General features: G+C 37.9%; 2 protein-coding genes across 2 annotated transcripts in view; one reads left to right on the top strand and one right to left on the bottom strand.

Annotated features, from left to right (window-relative positions):
* The window catches only part of LOC145785606 (liprin-alpha-1-like), a 29,127-nt gene extending 13,496 nt beyond the window's left edge, over positions 1–15,631 (top strand). The window contains exons 22-32 of the mRNA XM_082597279.1: positions 175–248; positions 745–895; positions 1,247–1,425; positions 2,228–2,309; positions 2,552–2,752; positions 5,121–5,296; positions 9,544–9,641; positions 9,902–10,077; positions 10,574–10,648; positions 10,801–11,038; positions 13,321–15,631. Coding sequence (XP_082453405.1) covers positions 175–248; positions 745–895; positions 1,247–1,425; positions 2,228–2,309; positions 2,552–2,752; positions 5,121–5,296; positions 9,544–9,641; positions 9,902–10,077; positions 10,574–10,648; positions 10,801–11,038; positions 13,321–13,397 — 1,527 coding nt within the window. The 3' untranslated portion in view covers positions 13,398–15,631. The remainder of the gene's footprint in view (positions 1–174; positions 249–744; positions 896–1,246; positions 1,426–2,227; positions 2,310–2,551; positions 2,753–5,120; positions 5,297–9,543; positions 9,642–9,901; positions 10,078–10,573; positions 10,649–10,800; positions 11,039–13,320) is intronic.
* An 845-nt stretch (positions 15,632–16,476) lies between these two features.
* LOC145785112 (NADH-cytochrome b5 reductase 3-like) lies at positions 16,477–22,441 on the bottom strand. Its single transcript, XM_082596814.1, has 7 exons — positions 22,331–22,441; positions 20,816–20,982; positions 19,480–19,639; positions 18,861–19,049; positions 17,948–18,058; positions 16,995–17,094; positions 16,477–16,919 (listed from the first exon to the last, which is right to left on the bottom strand). The coding sequence occupies exons 1-7, from the start codon at positions 22,346–22,348 to the stop codon at positions 16,747–16,749; spliced, it is 918 nt and encodes a 305-aa protein (XP_082452940.1). The 5' UTR covers positions 22,349–22,441; the 3' UTR covers positions 16,477–16,746.
* Between the last annotated feature and the right edge of the window lie 4,621 nt (positions 22,442–27,062).

The raw sequence follows: 27,062 nt of genomic DNA, 5'->3' as shown, positions 1-27,062 counted from the left end.
AAATGCTCTGTACCATTTTAACACTGAAATTTTATCCGAAAAGAGTTGCGCGTTTTTTAAAACTTATTATTCTCATATATCTCCAAACCCCTCAGCAATAGCATTGCAAGAAATTAACACTATTTTTTCCAAATTTTTATGCACTTGTGTTTACTTTAGCCTTTGTTTTGACAGAATGCCGTTGGCTCGTCAAGATTTGAAGAGAAAAGTGTTGAACATCAACCTCTTGATCAAGATGACTTAAAAGGGTAACGTATTATGTTGCATACATTAGTGGAAGTTCAAATCACAGATATAATGAGTTAAAATGGGAAGCATTTGCTCATCGAAACGGCTGGTATCAAAATGTCTTGCCCTGGTGTATCATAATTTTAATTTTGATGCTTCAAGAAAGAGTTTTTTTGCAACTATAGTTATCCGACGCTTATGCTGGGACAAGCAGTTTTAAAAATTTCAGTTCTCAATAAGATGAACTTTGCTTTAGTAATAAGAATAAAGATGACGCATTTCTGAACCGTTGACAACGTACACCAGTCACATCTTCTATCGACGAGTGTTGAGAACTGCAAGTTATGTAGAAATTGTAGTCTACCCATCTTTCACACCACTCCATGGCATAAAGAGCCTGATTTCCGTATGTGAAAACACTAAACAGTCGCTAATAATCAACGGGTGTCTTGGCAGTTAAAGCGACAACACGATAGAGAAAGCGATCTTCTACCAACATGACATTGAAACTTTTAGATCCCTGGAAGGTTCTGGAACGCCTAATAGCAGTCTTGGCAGTCAAGATTCAATTCGGAAGCGCACTAATCAGAATTCTCAAGGAGTCACGATAACGAAGAAAAAAAGCATCAAATCGTCGATCGGTCGCTTGTTTGGCAAAAAGGACAAGGTTGGCTTGTTTGTATAACTCTGTGTCCGCACGAACAATTGTATGAAAATGAAAGATTCAAGTAGTTTTTATCGAAATGCTATTTGCAGTATGGAAAAGTTGCAATGATATCGTGTGACTGTGTACCTTAATTGCGCAATGATGCTGCGGCTTCTCAAATTATGTCATTTTCAAAAGGAAAGGTCTTAAATTCAAGCAGTTTCTTGTTGTACTAGTGAGGCTCAAGTTCAATACCTTAGCAGTGTTTCAGTGACAATGTCTTGAATTATAATTGCCTCGTATTTTCTTGTGCTGGAAGGGGACTAATCTTTCGGTTGTTTTATATTTTATCCTTATTTTTGTGTCTTTAAGATGCGGTTATCACGAACCCACTTAGCTCCTCCTAACGGGAACTACGGAGCTCCAAATGAACAGATGTCGGGTTCGGGATCTAATCCATCGGTATCGGAAGATCGTTCCGTATCCAATGATTCTTTAGATGTGGTCAGCTCCGGCCACCATAGAGAGCAGGAGCGGAGGATAAAGAAGAAGTAAGTCGCTGTGTGCTTGTATCATGAAGAAGAATTGAATTAGTTTTACGAACGCAATGAGCAGTATGATATTTTATTGGTTATAAATATTAACATTTACGTTCAGGCAGCCAATAAATCGTGGATATGCGATGCACAGTTGCACACGATCCTTATTGAGAAAAAGTATCCAACATTGTCAATACAGTATTTAGTCTGTTGGGGTAATTTCCTTTCTTCGTATTATTTCAAAATATTTTTAAAAAATTTCCAAGTTGCATTCAAAAAACAATGCATACATTGGTTAAGGCATAGCGTGCGATGGCTTTTTACAAGAATAGCAAGCAAAAGAACTGCGAAAAGTTGACAGCAATTCAGACCTTGACGCTTGCGCGGCAACAGTTGTTGTTCTTGACGACTAAGAGATTGAATAGTAGTAGTAGTAGTCCAGTTTTAATCCGGTGATGTCCCCGTTACCGAAAGTGGCCGGATTCACCTCCAAGTGCCGCAATCGCCTTCACACCTTCTCCCTCCACATCGATCTGTCTAACGCGTCCTCTCTTGTCAAACCCACTTTGCTGCTTTCCTCCTCAACTTGTCTTTTCCACGTTTTCTTGGGTCTTCCTTGTTTTCTACGACCCTCCACTTGCAACTCCAACTCTTCTCAAAACATCATCTTCATCCCTTCTCAAAACATGCCCATACCACCTCACTCCATTCGCTTTCGCCAACTTATCAACATTCTCACTCAACCCAAGCAAGTTCATAAGTTCTTCGGTGTTGAATTCTGTGTTATCGTAACGGGTCATGAAACTTGTTGCAGACATGAAATGCTGGAGGAAGTCAGACGAGCTGGCACACCGTTCGCCAATTGGAATGGCCCGACTGTCGTTGCCTGGCTGGAGGTAGCTCATGTTTGTAACGATATATACAGAGTGTGAATGATGAGTCCTAGGGAAAGAAAACCTAACCTATTTTTCTGAATTTGTTGATATTATTGAACAAGCTCCATGATAACTATTGTCGTGTCTGTGAAATGTTTTGTAAGTGCGTGAAAAATTTATGGGTTCTATGACTTTAACAACCCGATTATTATTATATCGCTATCCGAAGCCAGTGTTATGCAACCGTGATCTTGTGTTTGTAGTTATGGGTTGGAATGCCTGCGTGGTACGTAGCGGCTTGTCGAGCAAACGTAAAATCTGGAGCCATAATGTCGGCTTTATCGGATACTGAAATCCAGCGGGAAATTGGCATCAGCAATCCGCTCCATCGACTCAAACTACGGCTAGCTATTCAGGAAATGATAAGCCTCACAAATCCGTCGGCGCCGGCTACCTCAAGAACGGTGAGTGCTATATCCATTTCGCTACCGACTGTTTTGCTTATAGTTGCTTTAACATTAGAGTAATATAATGCAATATTAGGATAATATAATGCAATATTAGTTTTTTTTCACAATATTAGGGATAATTGAGATTTTTTGTTTAAGAGGAAGTGCATCATTTAATTTTTTAACATGTCACGCTCCGTTGGATGCAGACGACAGGTAACGTTTGGATGACTCATGATGAAGTGGAAAGCTTAACTGGTTTCAACCAGATTCGCATCACGGTATTCCAGTTACCATAGTATGTGTGTGTAACGTGCATACATCGTGCTATTGCTGAAAATCTCTGCTGTTTTGCTTGATTGTACGCTACAATCAAGATCCCAAAACTTGTTTTTGGCCTTTGTCGTGCAGTCAAACTTTACTGTGTTGCGTAGATTGTTGTTTGGAAATGGAATGCTTGTCAATTAGTTGAGTAGTTGTAGTGGTTTCTGTTCCATATTGGCATTTTGTCACTATCGATTTCACTGCAAGAAACCAGAACACGTTTTTTTCATATTATATTTCTTCTGCGTTTGGTACATCTTCATTCTACATGTTGTCGCACTACTTTTTCACGTTGAAACACTCGGTTGTGAATGTTGTGTCAATGGTTTGCGATTTGATAGCTTCATGAATGAAAACACCACTCGTCCGTAATCACCGCTCGGTTGTAAACCTATCTTGTACAAACTTTGTTTGTAAATTTGGAATAGATGAAAACGTTATGTAATACCATTTACTTCATTAAGTTTTCCATATCAACCGGGAAAGAAAAATAACTTTTCGAATGATTTACTTTAGTATTAGGTTTTGCTGACTAACATATGAACTTTGTTAACTAAAAACGTAGATCTGTATAGAGTGCATACTATTTTGTGCCATAAGCTAAGTGCTTTGCATAAGCAAACTATTCATTCTCCTTTAACAATGATATTCTGCTTCAAATCTTTTTAACATTTTTTTTTATATTTTGTGCAAGGATGATGCTTTGGGTTGGGCTGAGGTAAGACAGCGATGATTTGTCATGAATTAAGAAAATTTACATGGTCATTTTTCTTTATTGTAGCGTTAGTCCTTCGAATATTTGCTTTTACCCAGCTACTGCCGTTTCAATTCTTAATTTAAATTCTCGTCTTTGATGACTGTATTTAATTATCACGTTTTTGTAATATTTTTTACGATTTTCAATGTCTTGTCATCGAAGCGTTTTAAAAAATTACGTGTAGATTGCTAGCTGTAGTTTTATTGGTTGCAATCAACACGCAAACGAGAATTTTTAGTCTTGTTTTTGTTTAGATTCATAACTGAAATCAAACCAAAAAAATTACTAATTCTTTTAGTTTTTTTGTTACCGGTGATCATTTCTCCCATATTGATATGCAGAATTTTTGTTTGGGAAACTTTGTCAATCGAATGCTATTAATTCCGTTGTATTGTTTTGATTATTGCTTCAATTTGCTGAATAACAACAAGCTAATTTAAAGCAACGTACGATATTAATATGCTTTTGCAATACATTCTTCCCTACAGTAGTTTAAAGGCATTTTAACTACTTTTTTGTTAATTATTGCTGTATAATTACTTCATCACATGGCGTATAATAATTTTTAAAGTAAATATATTTATGGTAATGCACAAATTGTCAGCAGGGTCATGTTACATAACTTTACCTAAATTCACAACAAATCCATGATGTCAACTCCTACTCCACAACATTAATCTGTCAAAACATGAAAACCTGTTCCTTTAACTCTACTCTCGGTGAATTATTTGCTGATTACCACATGATTTTGTTTATTCATTATGTTTTATTTTATAAGTGTCTTCGGTTTAGAATGAAACCAAATGGTCTTTATTTTTCATTTTGCTATTCATGACAGTGTATGAAACTCATGCCACCTTACAAGGTTTAAAACAAAAGCTGTCTGTATGGTTTTCTTACGTCATAATTGGTTGGCCAATGATTCTCGAAACTATCACTATTTTTGCTCATAAACTTTTACGAGGTTCCGAGTAAATTTTCCTTGATGATAGGTGATGACGGTTACTACCGCGCACAGTGTGTGTAAAATAGTAGTACACATCCATTACACCAAACTTGACGATTGGGGAATTCCCACTTTCTGTTGACAATGCCACATGCTATAGCACAAACGTAATAAAGTTACTTGATTACCAATACCATATAAAGAGCAAAAACCGTTGTCTTTCTATACTATCAACCTATCACAACTTCGTTATTGTGATAGTTTTCGTTAAATTGAACTGAATGTATGTCTACTGCCGGTTCATTTCTATTTGAACTGGTTCAGCGTTACTGACTGAAAGTTGTGCATTGAAACAGACCCTCGCATATGGAGACATGAACCATGAGTGGATCGGCAATGAATGGCTCCCTAGTCTCGGCCTGTCTCAATATCGGACCCACTTCATGGAGTGTCTCGTTGATGCCAGGATGCTCGATCATCTCACTAAGAAGGATCTCAGGCAACATCTCAAAATGGTGGATGGTTTTCATAGGTGAATTTGTTTATTGTGTTAAGGCAATAAGTATTGCTAGACATGACGTATTTGCAAGCACTGTCATAATAACGCGTAAAGCAACAATGAAGATTCTACATTGTGGTTTACATTTACGCTCTAGGACAGGAGTGTGCGGCCCGCGGGTCAAATGCGGCCCGCAAAAAAAAAATGTGCGGCCCGCGAAGATGTGCCAATTTTGAATTGTGTGCGGCCCGCGAAACATGTTTATAATTTAGTTTAGTCTGGTACATGTGAACAATTCATTGTGGAGTGGATTATTGTAATTTCGCACCTTCTGTTAACCATTTTAGAAATTTCCCACCGGCCACCGCTAATCCATTGTATTTAATTATTTGGAACGTCAGCAGATCAGAGGCGGAGCCCTGCTCCCGTCTCTGGCTTTATCGCCTTTTTGTTTGATCTCTTGCTTAAGACCTTTTGTAGAGCCGGCTTGCGTCAAATTTAGCAGTTGCCTAATGTAGGCCTAGCCTACAAGCAGTTGAATCAGAACAACTTCAGCCTAGCGGCCCATTCCTTGCCAAATTTGTTGAACCAGTCAAAATAGCAAATTTGTTAAAATTAGAAGTAAAGAAGTAGAGGTATGGGAAGAAAAAAAAAATTGTAAAAAGGCAAAAAAACAATTGAATGAACTCAATACAAGACTGCAGCAAAAAAACAGTATGCGAATCCTCAGAAGAAAACTGAATTTGCAAACCAACTTGAAAAATTGTTGTATGAATTTTTGGCTCGTTTCAAGGACTTTAATTCTCATGAACATTTGTTTGGTGTATTCTCTTCGCCATTCAACACAGACATTGTCAAAGCACCTGGTGATATCCAACTTGAACTGATTGATCTTCAAGAAAAAACGGATTTGAAAGCAAAGTATTTAGAAATGAATCTTGGCGATTTTACCGAAAGCATCTCAACCAAGATGACTTTCCACATTTGAAAAAATTCATGGCTTCAAAAATGGCTCTTTTTGGCTCAACGTATTTGTGCGAGCAATTTTTTTCTAAAATGGGCGTCATAAAATCTCCCTATCGATAGGTTCTGACAGACGAACTCTTGGAAAATGGACTTCAAATTGTGAGCACTTCCATTAAAGCAAATTTGGAAAAAGCCGTGGGGAAAAGAAGCCAGCAGCAAACTTCTCACTGAACTCGTTTAAAGATTGTGTGACAATAGAATTGAATAGCAGTTTTCTTCAGAAATTTATACTGTACGTCTTAACTTATTATTTCTGCAAGGAGATCCCCTAATAATACCATATGAATAACAAAAAACTACTTTTTTGTGCCGGCGACTACTAGAAATTATATGTTAAATAAACATGCGGCCCGCGGTTTCACCCAGTTATTTATGTATGGCCCTTAGGGTGCGTCATGTGCCCCAATGTTCATATTTTTTGTATTATTTTTTTTCAGTGGTGAGGTTTCACTGAAATAGCAATAATATGAAGTTTCAGCAAAAAATATTAATGTTTAGGTCCTCCACATTGCGGTTAAAAATACAGGAATTTGACCCTATAGTCCATAAATACCTTGCTTTAACATAACAGCTCGAGTTTTGCTCTATGGACTTTTGAAAACTGATTTAGAGTAATTTTGGGGTGCTGAATCCGAATCTGACCTCAGATTGATCCTATCACGTCAGGTTTGTGAGATATGATAACAGCAAATTGTTATTTTTGTCAAAAGTGGAAGATTTGACGTTGCGTTTATTGCACGTTACACATTGTGCTATATCCAGAATCCAGGCCATGTAGTGCATAAGTACTATAAGTAGCTGGAATACACTCACCGAGTCACCAACTATAATTTTGATACCAATTTGCTTTCTAAGCAACATTATTAACAAGGCAGTAATAACAAGCTAAAAGGGAGGCTAAAAGTATAACTGACCCCCTCCCCCATCAATGTTTTGCATAAAACTACAAAATTTTTAGCAGGCCTATGGCAATGCTTAGCCAGTAACCTTACTTAAAGGCTGTTTTGGCCTGTCTAACACTAACCTTTCGCTATAGCACTGCATATGTTGGTGGTGAACGCAACGCCAAATCTTCCACTTTTGACAAAAGTAACAATTTGTTGTTATCATATCTCACAAACTGACGTGATAGGATAAATCTGAGGTCAGATTCGGATTCAGCACCCCAAAATTACTCTAAATCAGTCTTCAAAGTTCATGGAGCAATAAAAAATCTTTTTTTGTAGACCGGTGTAATATATGGATTATGCCTGCATTGCGCTTGGGCAATTGGGCATGTTGAATGTTGATGAAGACTTGCAGTTTTTGTCAGTCGGGGAATTATGTCATTCAAGGTGGCTAACACTTGCTTGTAGGCTACTTACGACTCATGTAATCAACCCTTCCAAAAGTTTCATGAACTTGTCTGAGTACTGCATAGTGCATCAAGGTTTGCTTCCCATCTTGGTTTGAAATATAACACCACAATTCATTATCTGATGGGTTAAAAAACTTCTTCAACATGTTGCAAAGAAATCATCCCAAAGCAAGAAGTAAAAGAGATTTCCAAGAAGGTTTTGAAACGCAATGCATTATTTGCTCAATCTGAAAATGTCATTGTTGGTACGCTAGGCGATGAAGGCTGCCAAGTTAGAAGAGCAGCAGTCCAACAAATCTATTCCTTAGGTTCACAAGCACAGGAAAAGCAAAGCAAGAATCATGTTGGCTCCTCACAAAAAGCAGAAGATGAAAATCGAAAGCTGAGAAAGGAAATTTCACCAGCGGTGCCACCTGCAATATGCAGATTTCTTGTGCCACAGCTTAATATTAAAACAAAATCATACCACCAACTTGTGAAGCTTGGTACAGTTCATAAGTCTGAGCCACCTATTATGAGATCGCTAACAGATCAACAGCTTGACAATGTCATCGACGAACCTCTGCGGCTGGATTATCCTTGCCACAACCAAGCAGTGGAGCGTTACGTCAATCTTGTGACTGAAGCAAGCTTATATGCTGTAGGTTTTGAAAGAAGGGATGACCTGGGCTGATTCATCAGGTACGATCTTGTCAATTTATGAAAGAATTCAACAGCAAGAAGCAATTCCCACTAGGGTTAACCCACTAGATTGACATGTTCACCTTTTTGTGCTGATTGCTGAAGTCTCAATGTAGTACCGGTAGTCTAGCACATGCAGCAGTATGGAGTATATCAATCTGTGTGCTGGTATTTTCTTGACAATGATTTCATGGCAGATCACAGTCTACCCATCACCAATTACGTCTACCAATTACACTATATGTTTTATGCACCTACACTTTGAACAGTCCAGTTAGTAACCCCCAGGTCATGCAGCTGTGTGTGTACATGACATGAGCACTATATTGTATTACCAATCACACTACTGTACCGTTAGACCACTGCCAACATCCTCTCGATTAACCCTTGTATTCTCTATGTCATGTGTGCCGTATATTATGCATAGTTGCATACTATGCTGTATATTTATTGCAAATGCAATAAGCAAAAGTATCCAAGTCATCTGTGACCAGTATATGCAGTACAGCATGTGCATTTACCCATTACTTTGTGCTTGTGCTACCGTTTTTGTCCAAAACATTGTCAAATATACGTTTTTTGTCATAACTTTTTTTCTAGTGAAATTAAGGCAAAAAGTCCTCTTAGAGCAGATAAAAACATTACAATTCTGCATCATTTGGTACCAAACGCATGTTCCTAGCACCAGCAGTTCCAAAGTTACATCCGATTTGAGAATTTTGGGGGTCTTCCCCATAAAATGGGGGGGGGGGGTAGCACAGCCAATAGGTGGTACAACTCCCTGAAACCAGTTTTGTTGTTGCTTTTTGCCAATTTCTCAGGGGTGTAGACCCCCTTTTTTAATTAAAAAAAAAAAATTTTTCAATCCACCCTGTTGTGAAGCTAACAAGGGGATACGGGCAATTGGGATGTGGAGCACCTAGACCTTGACCAAATTCTTTGAAATTTTGTAATTTTGCTTTTTTAGTCAAGCCTCACCAACAAAAAAAAACAATTTTGTTTTCGATCATTTTTTTAAATTTTGGGGGCACACGACGCACCCTAATGGCCCTCCTGTAAAAAAGGTTGCACACCCCTGCTCTAGTAAATGCCTCAGTTACATTTGTGTTTGATTGTAAATTATTGCTTAAAAATTTTACAATCAAATATGTTCTGTTTCCAAAATGGACTAACAAACATGCTTCTAAAATTAATATTATTTTAAATCCTATTTCAGGTCTAGCTTACAATTTGGAATTCTCTGCTTAAAAAGATTAAACTATAACAAGAAGGATTTAGAAGAAAGACGAGAAGCATCAGCTGAAGAAGTGAAAGGTAACCTCGACCAGCAGCAACTTGCGCATCGCACTTGCTGCTACATTCCTCAAATGTCATAATATAAACATTAAACAGTGTAGATAAGTTTTCTAGAGCGTTTGCGTTGTCGTATCTCATACGTAGGCCTATAAATCTAGCAACATCACTGGGCTAACAATACCATTTTAGCGTACGGTAACACAGAAGAACAAACAAATAAACGCAATGGTTTCAGCTTTGAACCGAAAATGTTTCTCATTGCAAGCCTTTTCGTACAGACGTGTTAGTTTGGAGCAACCAACGAGTAATCCGATGGCTCCAAGGAATTGGTCTTCGTGAATTTGCGACGAGATTAAGCGACAGCGGCATCCACGGTGCCTTCATAGCGCTGGATAATACATTCGATGCGGATTCTCTGGCCCTGCAACTGCAGATACCGACGCAGAATATTCAGGTGCACGAAAAACGTCAATAAACCGACTAGCTGAGTTAATGTCTCTATTTTGTTACATTTTACCTATGCAAAGTTCCACCTGTTTAAAATGTCATATGTTTGATTCAACACATCAGTGGTTCAGGAAAATCTTTCCATGTTTTCGGCGTTCAATTTGTAAGGTAACAGTTTGTCATAGCGATTCTTACTGGCAAAAAAAAAAAACGATTCAAATTTTTCTGATTTTAAACTGATGCAGTAAAGCTCTCGCAGACCCTTCATATAAACGATTGTGCATTCAAATTGGAGCCACTAAACAGTTGTTTGACGTAAAAGTTTATTCTCGTTAGTTTTCTGTTGTTTTGTCACAGATAATTTGCAGAGACCGATTATAAAAATGTGTGAAGCCAGTAATATTGCACCTTACCAATGTGCTTAAAACTTCGCGAACATCACTTTCGCAATGCTTTAAGTAGAATGAACACTAGTTGAAATGCTAACTCATGATTATTTGCAGGCACGGCAAATCTTGGAAAGGGAATTTAGCAATTTAATCGCCTTGGGAACCGATAGACAGCTTGAAAACGATGAAGTAAGTCTCAAAAGATTTATAGATCAAAAATTTGATTATTACATAAGTGTTAGTTCATCGTGGAGTGGTTTTATCATTGTAACACATCAATTTTCTGTTTGACGTATATTGGGTAAAGATATGTATTATTTAAGTGCGCCATTGAAATACAGGCAAGCGGGAAAAACTTTCGGCGGAGCGCTTCCTGGCGGAAAAAGCGCGCTCGTCCTTCCGCAGTTGCAATATCTTCTTCGAGCATGGATGCTGTGAATTCTGATTCCGTGGTGGTCGGTCAGCGGTTGGAAAACCACTCTTCCCACGGGATCAGTGGAGCCATTTTGCGACCATCCAGTCCATTCCGACCACCACATCACATAGTGGATGGCGGATCGTCGATTAGAAGAACTGAAAGTAAGTTATTCCCATGTGTCGTTTATGATCTAAATATAACAGTTTTTGTCTTGGTTTGCTAAGTTTAACACGAAATACTCTGAAGCCTGGCTGTTTCTTGCAAGCCACTAAGGAACACTGCTGCAAAACTGTGACGTTGACTCCAAAACTGTGACGTTGTTTTTGTTTAAATCTTTTATATTACATATAACAATGAATTGATTTACGCCAATTTGGCAAGTTACAGCGTTGGCAAGCATGCCATATTTGTATGTGTACAATGCATGGATGCGTATTGGCTAAAGCAAAGTGATGTACTACACAGTAAACTTGAATGTGTGTTGTCAAACACGCATGGAGTTTACTGAACACGCTTGAACCGTTGTGCGAAGTTCACTCAATAAAGAACATTTGTATTCTCGGCTAAAACATTTTTGTCAATTTTTTTTTGGATAGTTTCGATACAACATGTGGGCTTAGTACACTGGCGAAGCCCTTAAGTTTCGGTCCTATCTGCACTCTGCAGCTGTGTGTGCTTCTTGTTGCTTGCATGAATGCTCGTGTGTGTTTTACTCCATCTTGTTAGCATGTTTCAACGTACAGTATCGTTTTTAATAATCAGGTGGTTTGAAGAAGAAGAAAAATAGGTGACCTCGCACTCTCTCAAAAGGGTATTCGACGATAACTGTACGTATATTACTAGAAGATTAACTAGCTGCTAGTTACTAGCACAATGACTGTATACCACATTCTTACGTTAGCTCTAAAAAAGGCGCTTTGCAAATGTTATCCTCTTTAATGTCATACCTGCGATGTCCCAATTGCGTTAAGCTTCCCGTATTTTGATTGAACGTTTATCTGCATTGCTAAAGCACATACTGCGCATTTTCTGATGTATTTGTTTGGTTTAAACACAACGCTACTGCTTTGTTGCTGATGGATGAAGCTGTTCACCAGCTATATTTGATTTAAAGCATGACATTTTTCTGTTGCATAGTAACTATGGCATCGCATCGAATTGCAAGTGATATTCCACCGATTACCACTTGCAATATGTTTTGCGGCTGTGATTGTAAAGTGGATGTACTGTATAACTTACGAACCGTATCGCGTTGCATGTTACTGGCAACTTCCTATATAGATGAAACAAAGGAAGCTGCTGCTTGTCGATGGCTGATTTCAATCTGCATTGTCCTAACCCACCGTTGAATGTGTGCTAATCGCTGACGACTGAAATTATTTTGACATTCTTCAAATCGTTTCTATAACGAATGATTTAAATTTCTGAACGATGACAAAACTGGGTATTAATCATATGATCATCAATTATATGAGGTTGGTCCAAGACTGCGAACATGAAGGGCCACATTAGAGTCTGAGAAAAACTTCACGGGCCGCATAAGGAGAAATGATAACGCGTTGCTGAAAGTAGAAACGTTGTTAAATAAAAACTTAACTAGGTTGCGATTTTGAACTTCTTTTCTATAAATTTCGATCTGTTTTAGCTAGCCTACATTCTTATTGTTCGCAGGCTATGAACATTAACAAATCTTGTCGCTGACAAAATACAGTTGCAATGAAAGGACTGAGTTTGCTAATTTGATTGACCTAATGTTTTGCTGCACGCCTAACTCACTTTTTAATCTCTGCTTGCGACTCAAAAAGTGATTTTCAGCTAGTAAAAAAGATACAATACATAACACGTCAACAAATTAGCAAACCAAAACAATTTATTGTTTTTTGCTTTTGCATATAGTGTCGATCTCTGGTTTAAATTCAGTGGTCGACAGACGTAAGCAAGCATCCAGGGTTTCATCAGCCATTCTGTTCCGTGTGTCGCTTTTTAATCGCTTCGTAACGGAGAAACTGCTAGCAACAAAAGCAAAATATCAACACACGTTTGTGTCGTCACAAACCGACATTGTTCCCTCATAGTTACCTATTGACCGGATTATGCGCGACTTATTTAGGGTTATGGCGAATGTAATGTATTTATAAAACGTAGGTGTCTTTTTAAACCTTGGATTTAGCACTGATAATTCCGGCATGCACAAAGTGTTCGCGGGCCGCACAAAAGCTTCACGCGGGCCGCATGCGGCCCGCGTGCCAGAGTTTGGACCACCCTGAATTATATAATAACTCAACTGTGATGACAGGGTGACAAGTCAGCAAATGAGTACTTTTTTACATTGATTCGACGTTTAATCAATGTAAAAAGGACTGGTTCGGTGGCAAAAGATAAAAGAAGAATATGATTAAATTGAACCAACCGATTGAGTCATTTCCATCCCATTCATACTCAGGTTCGCCAATAAGACAATTGGCAGCGACGACGACGGTCTCGGCACTGGACCCACAGATACGCACTTACACCTGTTAGCTCTCAGTGGCAAGAAAAAGGAAGTTGGACATTTGGACAAGCAGAAACGAGCGTGTTTTGAGGTTGAATCATGTGTAATTTTTCCAACTTTGTAGCAGAAGAAAGCCACAACCTTGCTTGGTTGTGACTTGAAATATAACACGAAAAGTTCACTGTGAGCGCCATGACCATGGTGGCTAACAAAATTGAATCTTCGGCTTTCGTGTACAACATGATCCTCGTAAAGTACTTCCAGTCAAACTATGTTTATCACGTGGTGCTATATTTGCTGTTTTGTGTGTCATGAGCACTGTCTATGTGACGTTTAGTTCTGTTTGCTCTTGACTGAAGTTGATCAGCACCAGTATTATTTAATAGCAACTTTTTTACATAAATTGATAACTTTACACTATTTCATATTGTGCTAGGTTGTGTAATCCTGTTTATTCACTATTCCACTGACGAAAGAGCATTGTGTACTTTTGGTGCTTAAAAAGTATTGTGATCTCGGCAATTTTTTCTTCCTCATGCTATGTTTAATGCTTCTTCAATGCCACATGTAAAGATCTGCTTAACAGCCATTCTATTGATAGCTTATAATACCTCAGTGTAAACTTTGGTCGTTTAGGTGCACCAATATTCTTGAAAAGTCGAATACTGCACAGCTTTTACAATCAGGATGATCGTAGGACTGAGTTTGTTTTGTTACGATACTATTATCATGAAATGTTGAGTTTAATCATATTTCTAGTTTTTATCCTTAATTTGCTAAGAAAAATACATCCCATATTTATTCACCTACCACAACCCGGCGTTTTATCGCGGCTTTTTAAACCGAATATCTTATGCATATTCCATACCAATATGGCACCTCATCATTATTGTACGATGAAACGATATGTACGGTGCTATATACGAAGCAGGACCAATGTACTTTTACCTTCTCAGATTGTTCTTTGCCATTTTAATTTTACTTGAGAGGATCTTTAAATATCTTACTACGTCCCTGGTAGTATGTCGGTGCCCTCATAGTTAAACGTGGGGCTGAAAACTAGACATTAATTATTATAATTTGTCGCCCTTGGAGGCCCCCTAACCTTTATATTTTGAAGCCAGATTACTGACGTTAGCCATTTAGTCACATCGTTATTTTGGACCAGGTAGCTGAGTTGTTAATCTCGTTGACCAACTTCTTTACTTCATCATGTTTTGTTTTAATATTTAGTTAGTGAACAACTTTCTTTACGTATAGTATTTTTAACTTTTGATACCAGGATTTACCAATGGTAACTTTCGCGAGCTTGTTTCCTTTCAATCTCATCTTTGAAATTAAGTTTTGCACCTTCTCTTGATTAACCACAGTGCGTGCAATGTGTTAGGGATGAGCTTTGACGGTTTCTTTTAAGTTTTTTCCCAAAAAGGTTTCATGACAAAGTCGATATAAAATCTATATTTATTGATCAACTTGTCCATGACCGTACTGGCACGACGTTTTAAAGGACGCCAGTTCGATACCTTTGGAAAGTATGTTTCTGTGTCTTGGCAAAACATGGAACTCGAAGATTGGTTCTCTTTTCTTGCCGTCCACTCAATATAGATACTGAATAATATTGATGCAATAACTGATATTAATGCCACAAAAGAATGTTCTATCCCGAACGCAATGCTAAGCAGAGCCTATTCAAGTAAATGAAATCACTATTATCAAAGTAACCTGAAAGCTTGTTTCATCCAAATAAATGTGGTACGTATGTGAGCATCATGTGTACAAAGCCGCGTATGTTGGTTGTGACGCGACTTGAAACTGTGACTTCGCTGTACTTGCTTTTATGCATGCATTCTTCCTTTATTGTTGTCAATTCATATCCGAAGATTTTATTCTTACCGCTCCGATGTATAGACACATGCCAGCGAAGTTTTCCCGAATGAGTATCTCGATATCTTCATCTTGTGCTGCGTAACTTCAAAGCAATTGATTTTCTGTGACTTTGTTTTTGTGCTTCTTTAATGGTGTTTCAACCTTTTCTTCGTTTTCATTTGGCATTTAAATGGTAGAACCTGTATGATTATCGTATAAACGTCAAAATTTTTCAGCTGGGCAATGTTGTGATATCGCATGCAACGTCTTTGTTCAGATATGTGGATATTTGCAAGTGTACTCCGTACAGTATCTTACGACTTTTATCATTTTATACCTTCCATTTGTGGCAGTAATCATATGTCAGATGTCTCTAACAATAAAATATGTTTGCAATACGTGTGCAGTTTTGACCGCAATGCTGGGACACAAATTGCCTTCTCTGTACCCGGAGGGGCAAAAGCCTGTGGACTTACTTTCCTCGGCTTGCATTTGAACTTTCTCATTCTACAGTAATTGAAGTGTCGCCAAGTTCAGGAATTATAATGGCACATTGGAATGGCCCTGTGTAAATCTTATATAACTTACTTAGTGACTTAGCAATTGTTAATACTGCACGTTGAACTGGCGCATCGGTTAAACCACTCAGCCTCCAAGCGTGCTAGCCACGTTATTCCCGCTGAACTGTATCAAAATTTGGGTTTGCTCATAAAACGGATTTTCAAACATGTTTTTATGTAGGACAAGACTTAACAAAAGCCGCCACAGCAATTCCAATAACTGGAACTGACTTACGAGTGTGTGTTCATCCGCATTGCTTATCGGTATCTAGATCCCCTTGTACATCACCAAGATGCCAGCTGCTTGACTTTTTTGACTTTAGCAGCACTCAAGACTTAGCATAAACAATTTTCACCGTTTCCCAAACCTAACGCTGATAATTATCCCTCAAGCAAAACGTTTCGTGAGTTGTAAGAAATGACACAGAATGAGTCATTTTTTATTATTTCCAACTTGATATTCAATCTGCGTGAAAATGAAATTTTCCTGGAACTGACAAAAAAAACAGGCAAAAAAAATCATTGTGATAATTTTTTGGGAAAATCATTTACAACATTTCTCCTTCAATTTCAAAAAATAAAAATAATAGTTGTTTTAAAGACAGCTTTGTGAGCATGCCAAACTTCAAATACAACAGAGTGAAAAAAAGCTCTGGATTAACTAACATGGAATGACCATACATCAGATGTGTGAAGAAATTTAATGCAATAAGAAAAACGCAACATTCGCAACGATTGTTTAAGATAGAAAATACCCAATCACAATATTAGCGTAATTGTGTTTAGTCGAAAATTACAACATGCAAAAATATTATTTTCGAGATGTTCAATAGGCTACGACAAAAAAAAAATTAAACTCTTTTTCCAGAATATCACAACAGAAATTAAGTTTAGCACAAATTCAATATCCATCATCCTGCAAGAAATGACTCCCAGAAAGACATGGTGCATTTTAAAATACGACCAAACGACTATCTTGGTGTCCTGCTTTCTTCAAGTTAGGTAGACAAGCATATTGAATCATTGGAGGTGGACCGCACATCAGTACGAGGCAATCAATGCTTGGTGCCGGGAGATGCTCCTTGATCATGTCTTCATTTATAAAACCGCTTGAATATTTCCAATCTGAAATAAATGAAACAACGTGTTGGACGGGGTTGTTCAAGACACGTGAACAGCATTATATCAAAGGTAGCGTACCTGAAGGCGGCCGATCGAGTGTGTACCAGAGCTTGAACTGATTCGGACAAGCGGACGCACATTCTTCCAGTTCTTGTCGAACGAGAATGTCCTCTTCAGTCTGTAACAGAACACAGTGTCAAAAGCAGCGCTCACTAGATAAGTGCTTAAAGGCCTACTGAATGAAAATTTCAAACGTAAGCATTAAAATGCGTAAACTGAACACTCAAGAATACATTTCATAAAAAATTAATGAAAAAAAATTGTTTTCAATGGCGCTGGCAAGACGCAAAGTCCATTGTTTCATTTATTTTTTGCAAAATGACCAAGAAGTGAAAAAAATGCTTGAGAAAACGTCACCGGCGACTAACAGTAGCTGTAGCGATATCAAAAGTCTTTTCGTGCGTTGGTTGGAAAGTTCAGAGGTGTTGCGTTCCAAGAATTTTCACATTGATTCAAGGCCTGGAAATGTTGAATCCACGTAAAAAATGCTGATTACTCCACCTCTTCTGAATTGCCTAGCTGAAATCGTTTCACATGCCTTTGTGGAATTTGCCTTCAAAAACTTGTTTTATTACATTGATTGAAGGCCTGAATACGTTAAATCTATGTAAAAGAGGCTGATTCACTGTTTGAAGAACAAGATCTGCCATTTGAAACTCACGCAGTAAAAACTCTTGCCCGATCAGCTGATTGCTAGTCGCCGGTGACGTAGAGTGTATAATCGCACGCTTCGCTGCTCAAGCCCATTTTGAAAGCTCAGACAAAAGCACGCGTGAAATGGTGATCAGACCGCAGTGGGGCGAAATTTTTTTCAAAATCGTTTTATGGTAGCATGTTAAACACAAAAACGTGGAAAATCGCCAAGTCAGGTTTTTCCTTTAGTATGACTTTAAACAGGTTTTGTTATAAATACAGCTACTCAGAATTATGCCAATCAAATTTAAAACAAAACTAACAGAAGTAAATGCTACCTGATTGGCGAATAGAAGCCACAACCTCGTTTTGTCTCCTGGGTCTTTCAAGCATTGCCTGATCAGTTGTAGCATTGGGGTGATCCCAGTTCCACCGGCAATCATTGCAATCTGAACAATAGTTTATTGTGATTAGACGTTTCTCTCGAAGTGAATGCATCAGGTCGTTACCTCAACGATCTTGATAACAACTACAATAATCTATATTATACAGTGATTCTTCTTGTCCACATGAGAAACTATGCAACAAATCAGCAACGACAGAATTGGTTAAGGCCAGCCTACTAAGTTGCTGAAACTCAATAACATTTTAATCTCAATAGATATACTTAAACAAAACGACAAAATCCGAATGTTGACCTGTTTTATCCAAACCGTTTTTCTCTGGTTGAAATATTAACGGAAAAGTGCTATGCTCAGGATCCCAACCAAGCTCACCCCAGTGAAATGTTCGACCCCTTGTAAACATCCTGTCAATTGAATTGTAAAACTCGTGTGTTCAATTGATGTTCACATTTTCTTAGTTTTGTTGCTTCTATGACATTACGGCCCTATAGACATTAAACTACGCCTACAAACCCCACACACTACAATTGCAGTGAAGCACAAATCAGCCAAAGGTGGCAAGAAACGATAAGCAAAAACTGATTAAAATATTGTCTACTCTACACGGTCGACGGGCAATGCATCAAATTCTCCCGAACCAAGCAAGCCAGCTGGTTACAAGAAGAGTTTTTAATTGTTCATAAACCAGGAAAACAATTTAACCCTATATTAGGGAAACATTATGGACACAAAACGGAAATATATATATGTACCAAAATGTTTCTTCGATGTATCATGGCTTCGCTATGTATAGCAAACATTCTTGGATCCAAACCCGTCACAGCAGCCTCAGTTTGGTTCCACTCACCTCTTTGGTACGCTTTGCATAAGCCAAACCATTTTTTTCCAAGCGAACAGAGAACTGTCCCTTTGCAGTGTATTCAACCAACCCATTGGGGCCACGAACGTCAATACAATCGCCAATGGACATACTCTCAAGAAACTGCGACATCTTTCCACCTTCAGGATATTTTGGGTGAACATCCTTGAAGTAAACCTGTTCAGATTCATTTTTATTACTGAGTGCACATGTAACACTCATACTGATCAGTTATAGCGCCATATCAGACATAATACACATACCACGGTACCAGCAAAAGACCACAATCACGATGGAATCGATTGCCATTCTTGCATTGCAAAAATAAATTAACAATTTAAGCGCAACAATGCAGAAAAAACAAAAATGAGTAATGAGATTTACAGCTGGATTGTGAAGCCTTTGTCATTAACAGTGCATTAGGGCTAGGCATCATCTGCTCAATGAACGCTATTTTGTATGAGATAAGCTGTGATAAGTGCCACCAAGATAGCTTGGCCGATTATAAACAGAGTATATTGAAGATTGGAAGGAGACAAGTGAATAATATCGTATCGGTATCACAGCTTCATAAACAAGATGCAAAGTTTAGTTAGAAAATGCAAACCTTAATAACCAAATCCATATGTCCCTGATCATCATCGGATGTGACTGGTGTGTACGGCCTCACCACCAGCTTACCATTCACCCGTGCTGAGAGGAATATGTGTTTTCCAACAGGTAATCCAAGGATGTGCTTTTCTGATGGAAGTGCAAATACAAATTTCCTGAAAAGATACCGACAATGTCAATGATGACGAAAGCTCAAAATCAGTCTCTTCCAATTGAGTACACTGATTACGCTGCAACTGGGTTTATTTCCAACCACCACAACTGATTAGTTCTTGCCCCGATATTCTAAAATGAGATAATCAAGTTATTTTCTTAGGTCTAATTTGATGACCTTAAAGGGATTTAAGGAAAAACCTGACTTGGCGATTGTACACGTTCTTTGTGTTTACCATAAAACGATTTTCAATAAAAATTTCCCCCATTGCGGTCTGATCAGCATTACGCGCGTGCTTTTGTCAGAGCTTTCAAAACGGGAATGGGCGTGAGCAGCGAAGCGTGCGACTGTACAGTCTACGTCACTATCGACTAGCAATCAGGTGAGCAGCAAAGCGTGCGACTGTACAGTCTACGTCACTATCGACTAGCAATCAGCTGATCAGGCAATAGTTTTTACTGCGGGCAATTTAACTGTAGGCAATGTATGTATTGTATGTACATCAAAACATCAGACAGTTTGCTCGAAACATCAGATCTGATGTTAAAACATCAGATGTGGCTTTCGTTATTGCTGTCGATAGTGACGTATTCTCGAGCAGTGTTTCCACTTTTTGGTCATTTTGAAAAAACTAAAATAAATGAAACATTGGACTTTGGGCCTTGCGAGTGCCATTGAAAACAAATTTTTTTCCGTAATTTTTTGAAATGTATTCTTGAATGTTCAGTTTACGCATTTTCATGATTAATTCGGGTTTAAAAATTTCATTTAGTATTATATGCCTTTAAAATGAAACATAAAATATTAACCACGTACTAGCAAGCCATCCCTTCTTTTGTTGAGCTCAAAATTTAAATGGTAACAAGACAGTAAATAAAACTCTACTTCAAGGATTTACCGTACCACTTCATGCTAATTTGCTGATGAAGTAGCTCTTAAAAACAGTTGTTCACAATTAATGTTGATAAATGACCAAACTATTCAATACAAAAAACTTCACCAGTTAGCTTAACCAGTATAACCACTGCTAATTTACTTGTATGTTTGCACAATATCAGAATAGGAAAGAAGTTACAAATATAATTTTAACATAAAAAGCATATTAAAATTAAGATAAAAAATAATGAAACTTACACACTACAGATTGTACAAGATCTCTCACACATTCAGTAATTACCTAGTGTCATGACTGATATTTTCTTTTCTCACTAGTTGAAGTGAATATTTCTTTTCAGGGTCTAGCAGTGTTCGGGGTAATGATTTCTTGAGTTGCTTTTTGATAAACAGAACGGAAAGTGTGATAGCAACTATTGCCACTCCAATTGCAATGACACCATTTAGATTCTGTTATGGGAAAAAATAAGCAACACATCAACAAATGATCCTCAATTAATGGTTTAAACTTGCTGTATAAACACTTAAACAGCTTATAAAATGCTAGCTTAAAACAGCTTAAAATGTGCCAGTTAAACTACAGTAGCAAAATGCATCAGAGAGAACTATCCTGATGATTTTGTCTGTTCAATCAGTCTTCGCTGTATACTTCTTCTTTCGCGAGACAGAATTGTTCAGATTTCAAGGCAGGTGATGGAAAGCCAGAAACTTGAGTGTAGCTTCGTCCAGTGCTCCTAAACCATGCATTCCACTTGGTGCCTTGAAAATGGGACATTCAAGAACGCTATATTCAATTACACATTATCACTCTCTCTTGAGTTGACCCAATAACACCTAATGCAGTATTTTTATGCCACTATAATACAACTTTCTGCTTCAAAATTCAGGCTTCCTGAAATATCAGTAGGTGAATTGATCTAAGACTGTTTGATTTGAAACTTTGACCTTGTGGAATACACAGCATTCTGGCAAACCACATGTAAAAAACAACAATTTTACAGCTTTCTAGCTAAAAGAAAGTGAACCTTTTATTAAACTGTTCAAACAGAAAAAAACAGTCTAAATTTAAGCAAATTTATTAATTGTGGCAAAGTAAGCAAATGATTAGATCTCTGCCAAAATTTTTGCTACTTCAGATGTTCACTTTAACATTGTCAATCTTTTCTTAGAATTTTTTTCTTCATTGAAACAATGGTGCCCTTCAAATATATTTTTCTAAATGTGCTACTGCTTATGACAATGTGTTTTCATGTGCCAAATAAAAACTTTATTAGTCTAATAAAAAGAATTGGTTATATTGATGGTGCTGTACATATAGCTCTTCCCTGCAGATTTTTTTTTTCAAATCTTCATTGATCTTATTGAACTTACGCATAGTCATGCACACAGTCTCAAGTTATACCAGTGTTATACCACCCCATCAGTTAAACTCGCTCCTGCCTACGCATACAAAAGGATGGCAAACCAGTTTGAATAAAAGACTAATTCCAAATAACCATTCATTTAAGTGTGCTTAGCAAATATGCAATATACTGTAACAAACTTCCACAATTATTTCCAGATTTTGATTTTACCCCATCTGGAATATCATAGTTTACTGACTAGCCTACTTGGTTATAAAATGGCACAATAGAATAATATGGCAAAAAAAGATCATAAGTATTCATCTTGTCAGCTGCCACTCTAAAACAAGAGTGCAGAAAAAATCGCACATCTATGCCAAGGCATGCACACTACATCAATGACTATGAAGAGAATAAGCAAGACATCAATACACATATGCAACAAAATCTCTTACCAGTGCAGATTCAGCCATCTTTGCCACCCTACACTGGAAAACCAAGAAATCGAAAAACACCGCAATCCAACTTCCAAGTTCCAACCAATTCGGTCAAGCTGAACTGGTCACCAGAGTTGCCAGATACTCAAGCTATAGTAAGGCCAAATCCATTATAAAATAAGGCCAAAAAAAGGCCAAATTTTTTATTTACTTCTAAGACTAAATAAACGCTAACAACTTAATTGAAATAATTTTTTGAAAATGATATTTTACGATCAAATATGACAGATAATAATTTAGCACTGTCAGAGCATAATGACCGGTTCGTTTGCATAATTTAATTAATGAAAAATTACTGTAGTAGCAGATAAACTAGAAACCATTTATTACTTCAATTCATGAACAGTGCTATTCGGAACATCTAGCTAAGAAATAAGCATGAATTTGTCTTATTGAGTATATTTACCAGGGATGTATTGTCTACAACTACAGGATTGGAAACTCTTTTCAGTGCTATACATGACTACAGAAGAATTATTAAAATAAAACACTTTTTGTATCAACTAAAGAATGTATAAAATTCAATTTCGCAATAACAATATAAAATATAGCCTACACTTACATCAAAACTTATTTGATGTATAGAAGTTTAAAACCACGAATCTAAAAAATCAAAAATAAACGAATGCAAAGATTCCCTGTCGTTCTGTAGCATTTTGCGTATTGCAAACCGGATCAGAAGTAAACGTGGAGTGTTCAACAATCAGTGAAATGTGTTGTCGTAGGCTTTTATAATAAACTTATTCACAGACCAACCCAGTACGAAATCAATACTTACGTTTAAGATGTCATAAGAACTAAAACTAATACTAGGTTTTGAAGTTATTTAGCAGCAAACAAAATACGACAATTGCACAAATGGAATGCAAACACATCACATTAACAAACAAGGCAAGTGTATACTTTACAGTTTACGGCAGGTGCAACTTAATAGAACCGCCCTGTCCACCGCAAACACATTCTTTACTCTCTACCTATGTCTCTGCTCACTAATTAAAATTAAAACGAATATAGGTCAGGCTCTAAGTGATGATAAGTGATACTTTTATATTACAATTGAAATTGGATTTCCTTAAAATAATACTTTCTAAACAGGTAAAAATTTGCAGCCATAAAAAGGGCCAAACAAGGCCAGATTTTCTGGCCTTATTTGCATCAATTTCTTAGGCCAATTGCAATTTAAAAAGGCCAGTTTTCTGGAATTTGGCCTAAAAAAAGGCCATCTGGCAACCTTGCTGGTCACTGCTGAAAAAGGGAAAACTTGAACTGCTAGATACCAGGGTTGCCAGGTCAACTTATGGAAAATATGTCAAACAACTGGTCAAACAATGCCAAATGACCTAAAAAAATGCCAAATAGGCAAAACGCTGCAAAACCGAAGGTTTCTTCATCAAGAAGTAATGGATTCGGTAAAAAATGGACTGTGAAAATGGATAAAACTGCAACAAAGCTCAGCCTACACTTGCAGCAATTGCACAACCCAGCTATCTTCATTCTTGAGAGTATTCCTCAGAAAAGAGAATTTTGAAAAAATGCAACAGGATTTTTTCATGCCAACAACAATAAAAATGCCAAAAATATGCCAAACTATGAAGTATATGCCAAACAACAATTTTCGATGCCAAACCACAGTCTGGACTGTGGCCAAACCACTTTAAATAAGGCCAAATTTGTGGAATTTGGCATAAAATATGTCAACCTGGCAACTTTGCTAGATGCTGATAGCAAAAGTAACAACTAGAACATCACACAACTAAGGCGAAAGAGCCATGTCCATTGAGTCCTGTCTTTGTCATGAGTTACCAAGGGGTGGGGAGGGACTTGTATACCAGTACTTGTTTCCACGTACTTTCTGTCTCTTTTACATATTTTGGTAAAAGTTTGTATTAAAACCGTGTGAATGCAACAGTTTCTCGTTGGCACGGTTGGTTCAGTGCTTTCATCCTCTGCCTTGTGTTCGTGAGAACGAGGGTTCGACGCCCGTCGAAGTCAAACTTTTTTTTTCTTTAAATTAATTTTTGCGGTGCACAAGAGCTTTTCAAAAAAGTAGGGTTAGGGAAAGCTTATATTTTATTATCATTGCAGAATTTCATTGGTAAATAGTTATTTCGCAATCTGAATCAACCAATCTCTCAAAACACTTTCGGAAAATCTTACTTTTAGAGTGACCAGAATCAATGAGACAAAAGCTCGTGGGAAAAAAATTTTCGCGGCCCGGTCACCGAGATTGACAGGGTGAAGAGTCACCGAGATTGACAGAGTGAAGTTTCCGATAATTGAAGTCTTGTTGCCGGGGAACTAGCCTATGTATTCCATCCATTAGATGCCCCTGAATGGAGAGCAGTCCTTAACGTGCGTTGCTCAAGCGCACACCCTGGAAGTCGAACCAGCGCCGCTTGATCTTGAAGCTTCTTCGTTCCAGAAGTGACGCGCTAACCAATTGAGCATCGGGGTGTTGGTTTTGTCAGTTTGTTGGTGGTGGTATGCACAGTTTGATTATCTTTGATAGCTCAATGAGGAACTCCAATCTTCAAACTTTTCTGTTGAGTCCATTATTGATGTGCAGCACGTGTGGGTGTGGTTGCGTGTGACTGGTGGAGCAATCTATCAATCAATATATTTATTCTCTATGCTCTTTGTGGTTAGAACAGTGATATCATTACATATGCACGTAGGCTACTGTATAATGCTGCATATTATTACTCCCAGGTGGTATTATAACTGTGTGTGTATTGTTGCCTTTTTATTTATGTGTAGGCTACATCGCCACATTTGTACAGCGCTATAGAGCAGTGGTTTCCAAACTTTTTGTTGTCATGGACCCCTTTAGACAAATTATTAATTCTTCGGACCCCTACCTTAATTTTGCCTGAAACTCAATTAACATACTACTGACTATTGTAATAATTGTGCTGCTCAACTACTGTAGCCTACTGTGTCATATTGCATTGCCGCTATGACTCCTGCGGCAGATATCAGGTTAAACAGTTGCTCAAATAAGAAAATGAATGAATTGTTCAAAAAACGTCAGCAATATTTGAATATTAAGGTAACCCAAAGTGCCATGCCGAAACTTTTTCAACTTAGCCTAAGCAAATTTAATGAGAGTAATGAAAGTAAAAAGATCGCTTTTGGTTTTTTTCCAAAATTTATCAAGGTAATCACGGACCCTCAAATGCTTTCTCACGGACCCCCAAGGGCAGTGGCGTAGCCAAGGGGGGGGGGGGGGGGGGGTGGGGGGTTACAACCCCACCCCCCCCCCCCCCCTTTGGCACGCATGTGACGTCATAATATTGAGAATGATGCATTCAGTCTCTAAAACAAAGTTTGCCTAATTTTAAACAAAACTGCATTAAAAGAGCGAGTTTTGCCAATACCAAACATTCAAATAACTCAGCCAAGAATTAACAACAAGAAAACATAGAAACTTGGCTTTTATTCCGAAAAATGTCCAAGAAAACATGATCTTATCTTTTTGCCATGCCACTGGACAGCACCATTTAACAAGAATATTTATACCCACATTTTTGTTGAAAGTGCTCTCAGAATGCACCAAATTCAAAGTAATTTTTAAAATATTTCTGGGGAAAGCCCCCCACACCCCCCGCCGCTGGGTGTCGTCCTTGGCGAAAACGCCCCCTTTCAAAATTCCTGGCTACGCTACTGCCCAAAGGGTCCGTGGACCCCAGGTTGGAAACCACTGCTATAGAGCAATTCAACAATTTTGTAAATTTTTTGATCAAATCCGGCCCAAATATAGAAAACTTTGCCTGTTGGCACGAAAGGCAATTATGAAAACGCAATGTGTAAACCAGGGGTCGGCAATCTTTTTCTAACAGCGCGCAAAAGCCAAACTTTACATGGTCTTGGCTGGCCGTAGCCTATTAATAACTTACCAGTTTTGATAGATTCAGAGGCATGATTTCAAGGCGTTGACGTAGCCTAATGTCTTCAGAATATCGGCTCGTAATATCGTTGACGGGAATCAGCTGAACAATCTTTGTTTACTGCACGCAGAAATACTGCCAGCTCAGCTGTAGGCTTATCTGTCGTGTATGTGCTTTCATCTATTGCCATTGCGAAGAACTGTGGATATAGCCTACAATAACTTTTTGCTAGATGTTACGTTTTCCGATATCTCTTCTTTTCCTCGAGTTACGGTTCTTGTTGAAAGACTTAGGCCTATATCTGAAAAGTAGGCTAGTTTGTTTTTTTCTCTGGACATATGTTTTCAATAACATCCATCTTACACCTTTTCCCAAATTCTCCATCACTATACGATTTCTTGTCTTTTGGTATTGATTGTGCTACCTTGTAGCTAGCAAAAGAATTTTCTGATTCATTGGTTTTTCTTTCCTTTGTAGGCTAACAGAGAAATTTACTGTTTTAAAGTTACTTTTGAGTAGATTAACTTTGCCGTTCCTTGTTTGACCAATTAACTTAGAAAAAATAATATGTTTTGTATCATAATGGCGCTTTATGTTGAGTTCCTTGTTTATACAAACAGAAACGGTGCAAATCAAAGACGTGGGCCTACTAAAAGGATTAATGAAAAGTACTTGTTCTTCCATTCGATTATGCTGTAATAAACCACTGGCCTGGGCACATATTAGGCTACTCTAATTTGTAAAGGAGCGGCGGGCCGGATAATTTTTCTTGGCAGGCCGTAGTTTGCCGACCTATGGAGTAA

This window comes from Aplidium turbinatum, chromosome 16, assembly GCF_918807975.1.
Source record: "Aplidium turbinatum chromosome 16, kaAplTurb1.1, whole genome shotgun sequence".
In the NCBI taxonomy this organism is placed as follows: domain Eukaryota; kingdom Metazoa; phylum Chordata; class Ascidiacea; order Aplousobranchia; family Polyclinidae; genus Aplidium; species Aplidium turbinatum.
This window is presented reverse-complemented; position numbering and strand designations above follow the sequence as displayed.

Excerpts from the sequence above, each read along its gene's own strand:
- LOC145785112 (XM_082596814.1), bottom strand. Across the intron at positions 17,095-17,947 it reads GGCTTCTATTCGCCAATCAG|ACTGAAGAGGACATTCTCGT; the intron begins GTAGCATTTACT and ends GTTCTGTTACAG. Across the intron at positions 16,920-16,994 it reads ACTCGATCGGCCGCCTTCAG|ATTGGAAATATTCAAGCGGT; the intron begins GTACGCTACCTT and ends CATTTATTTCAG.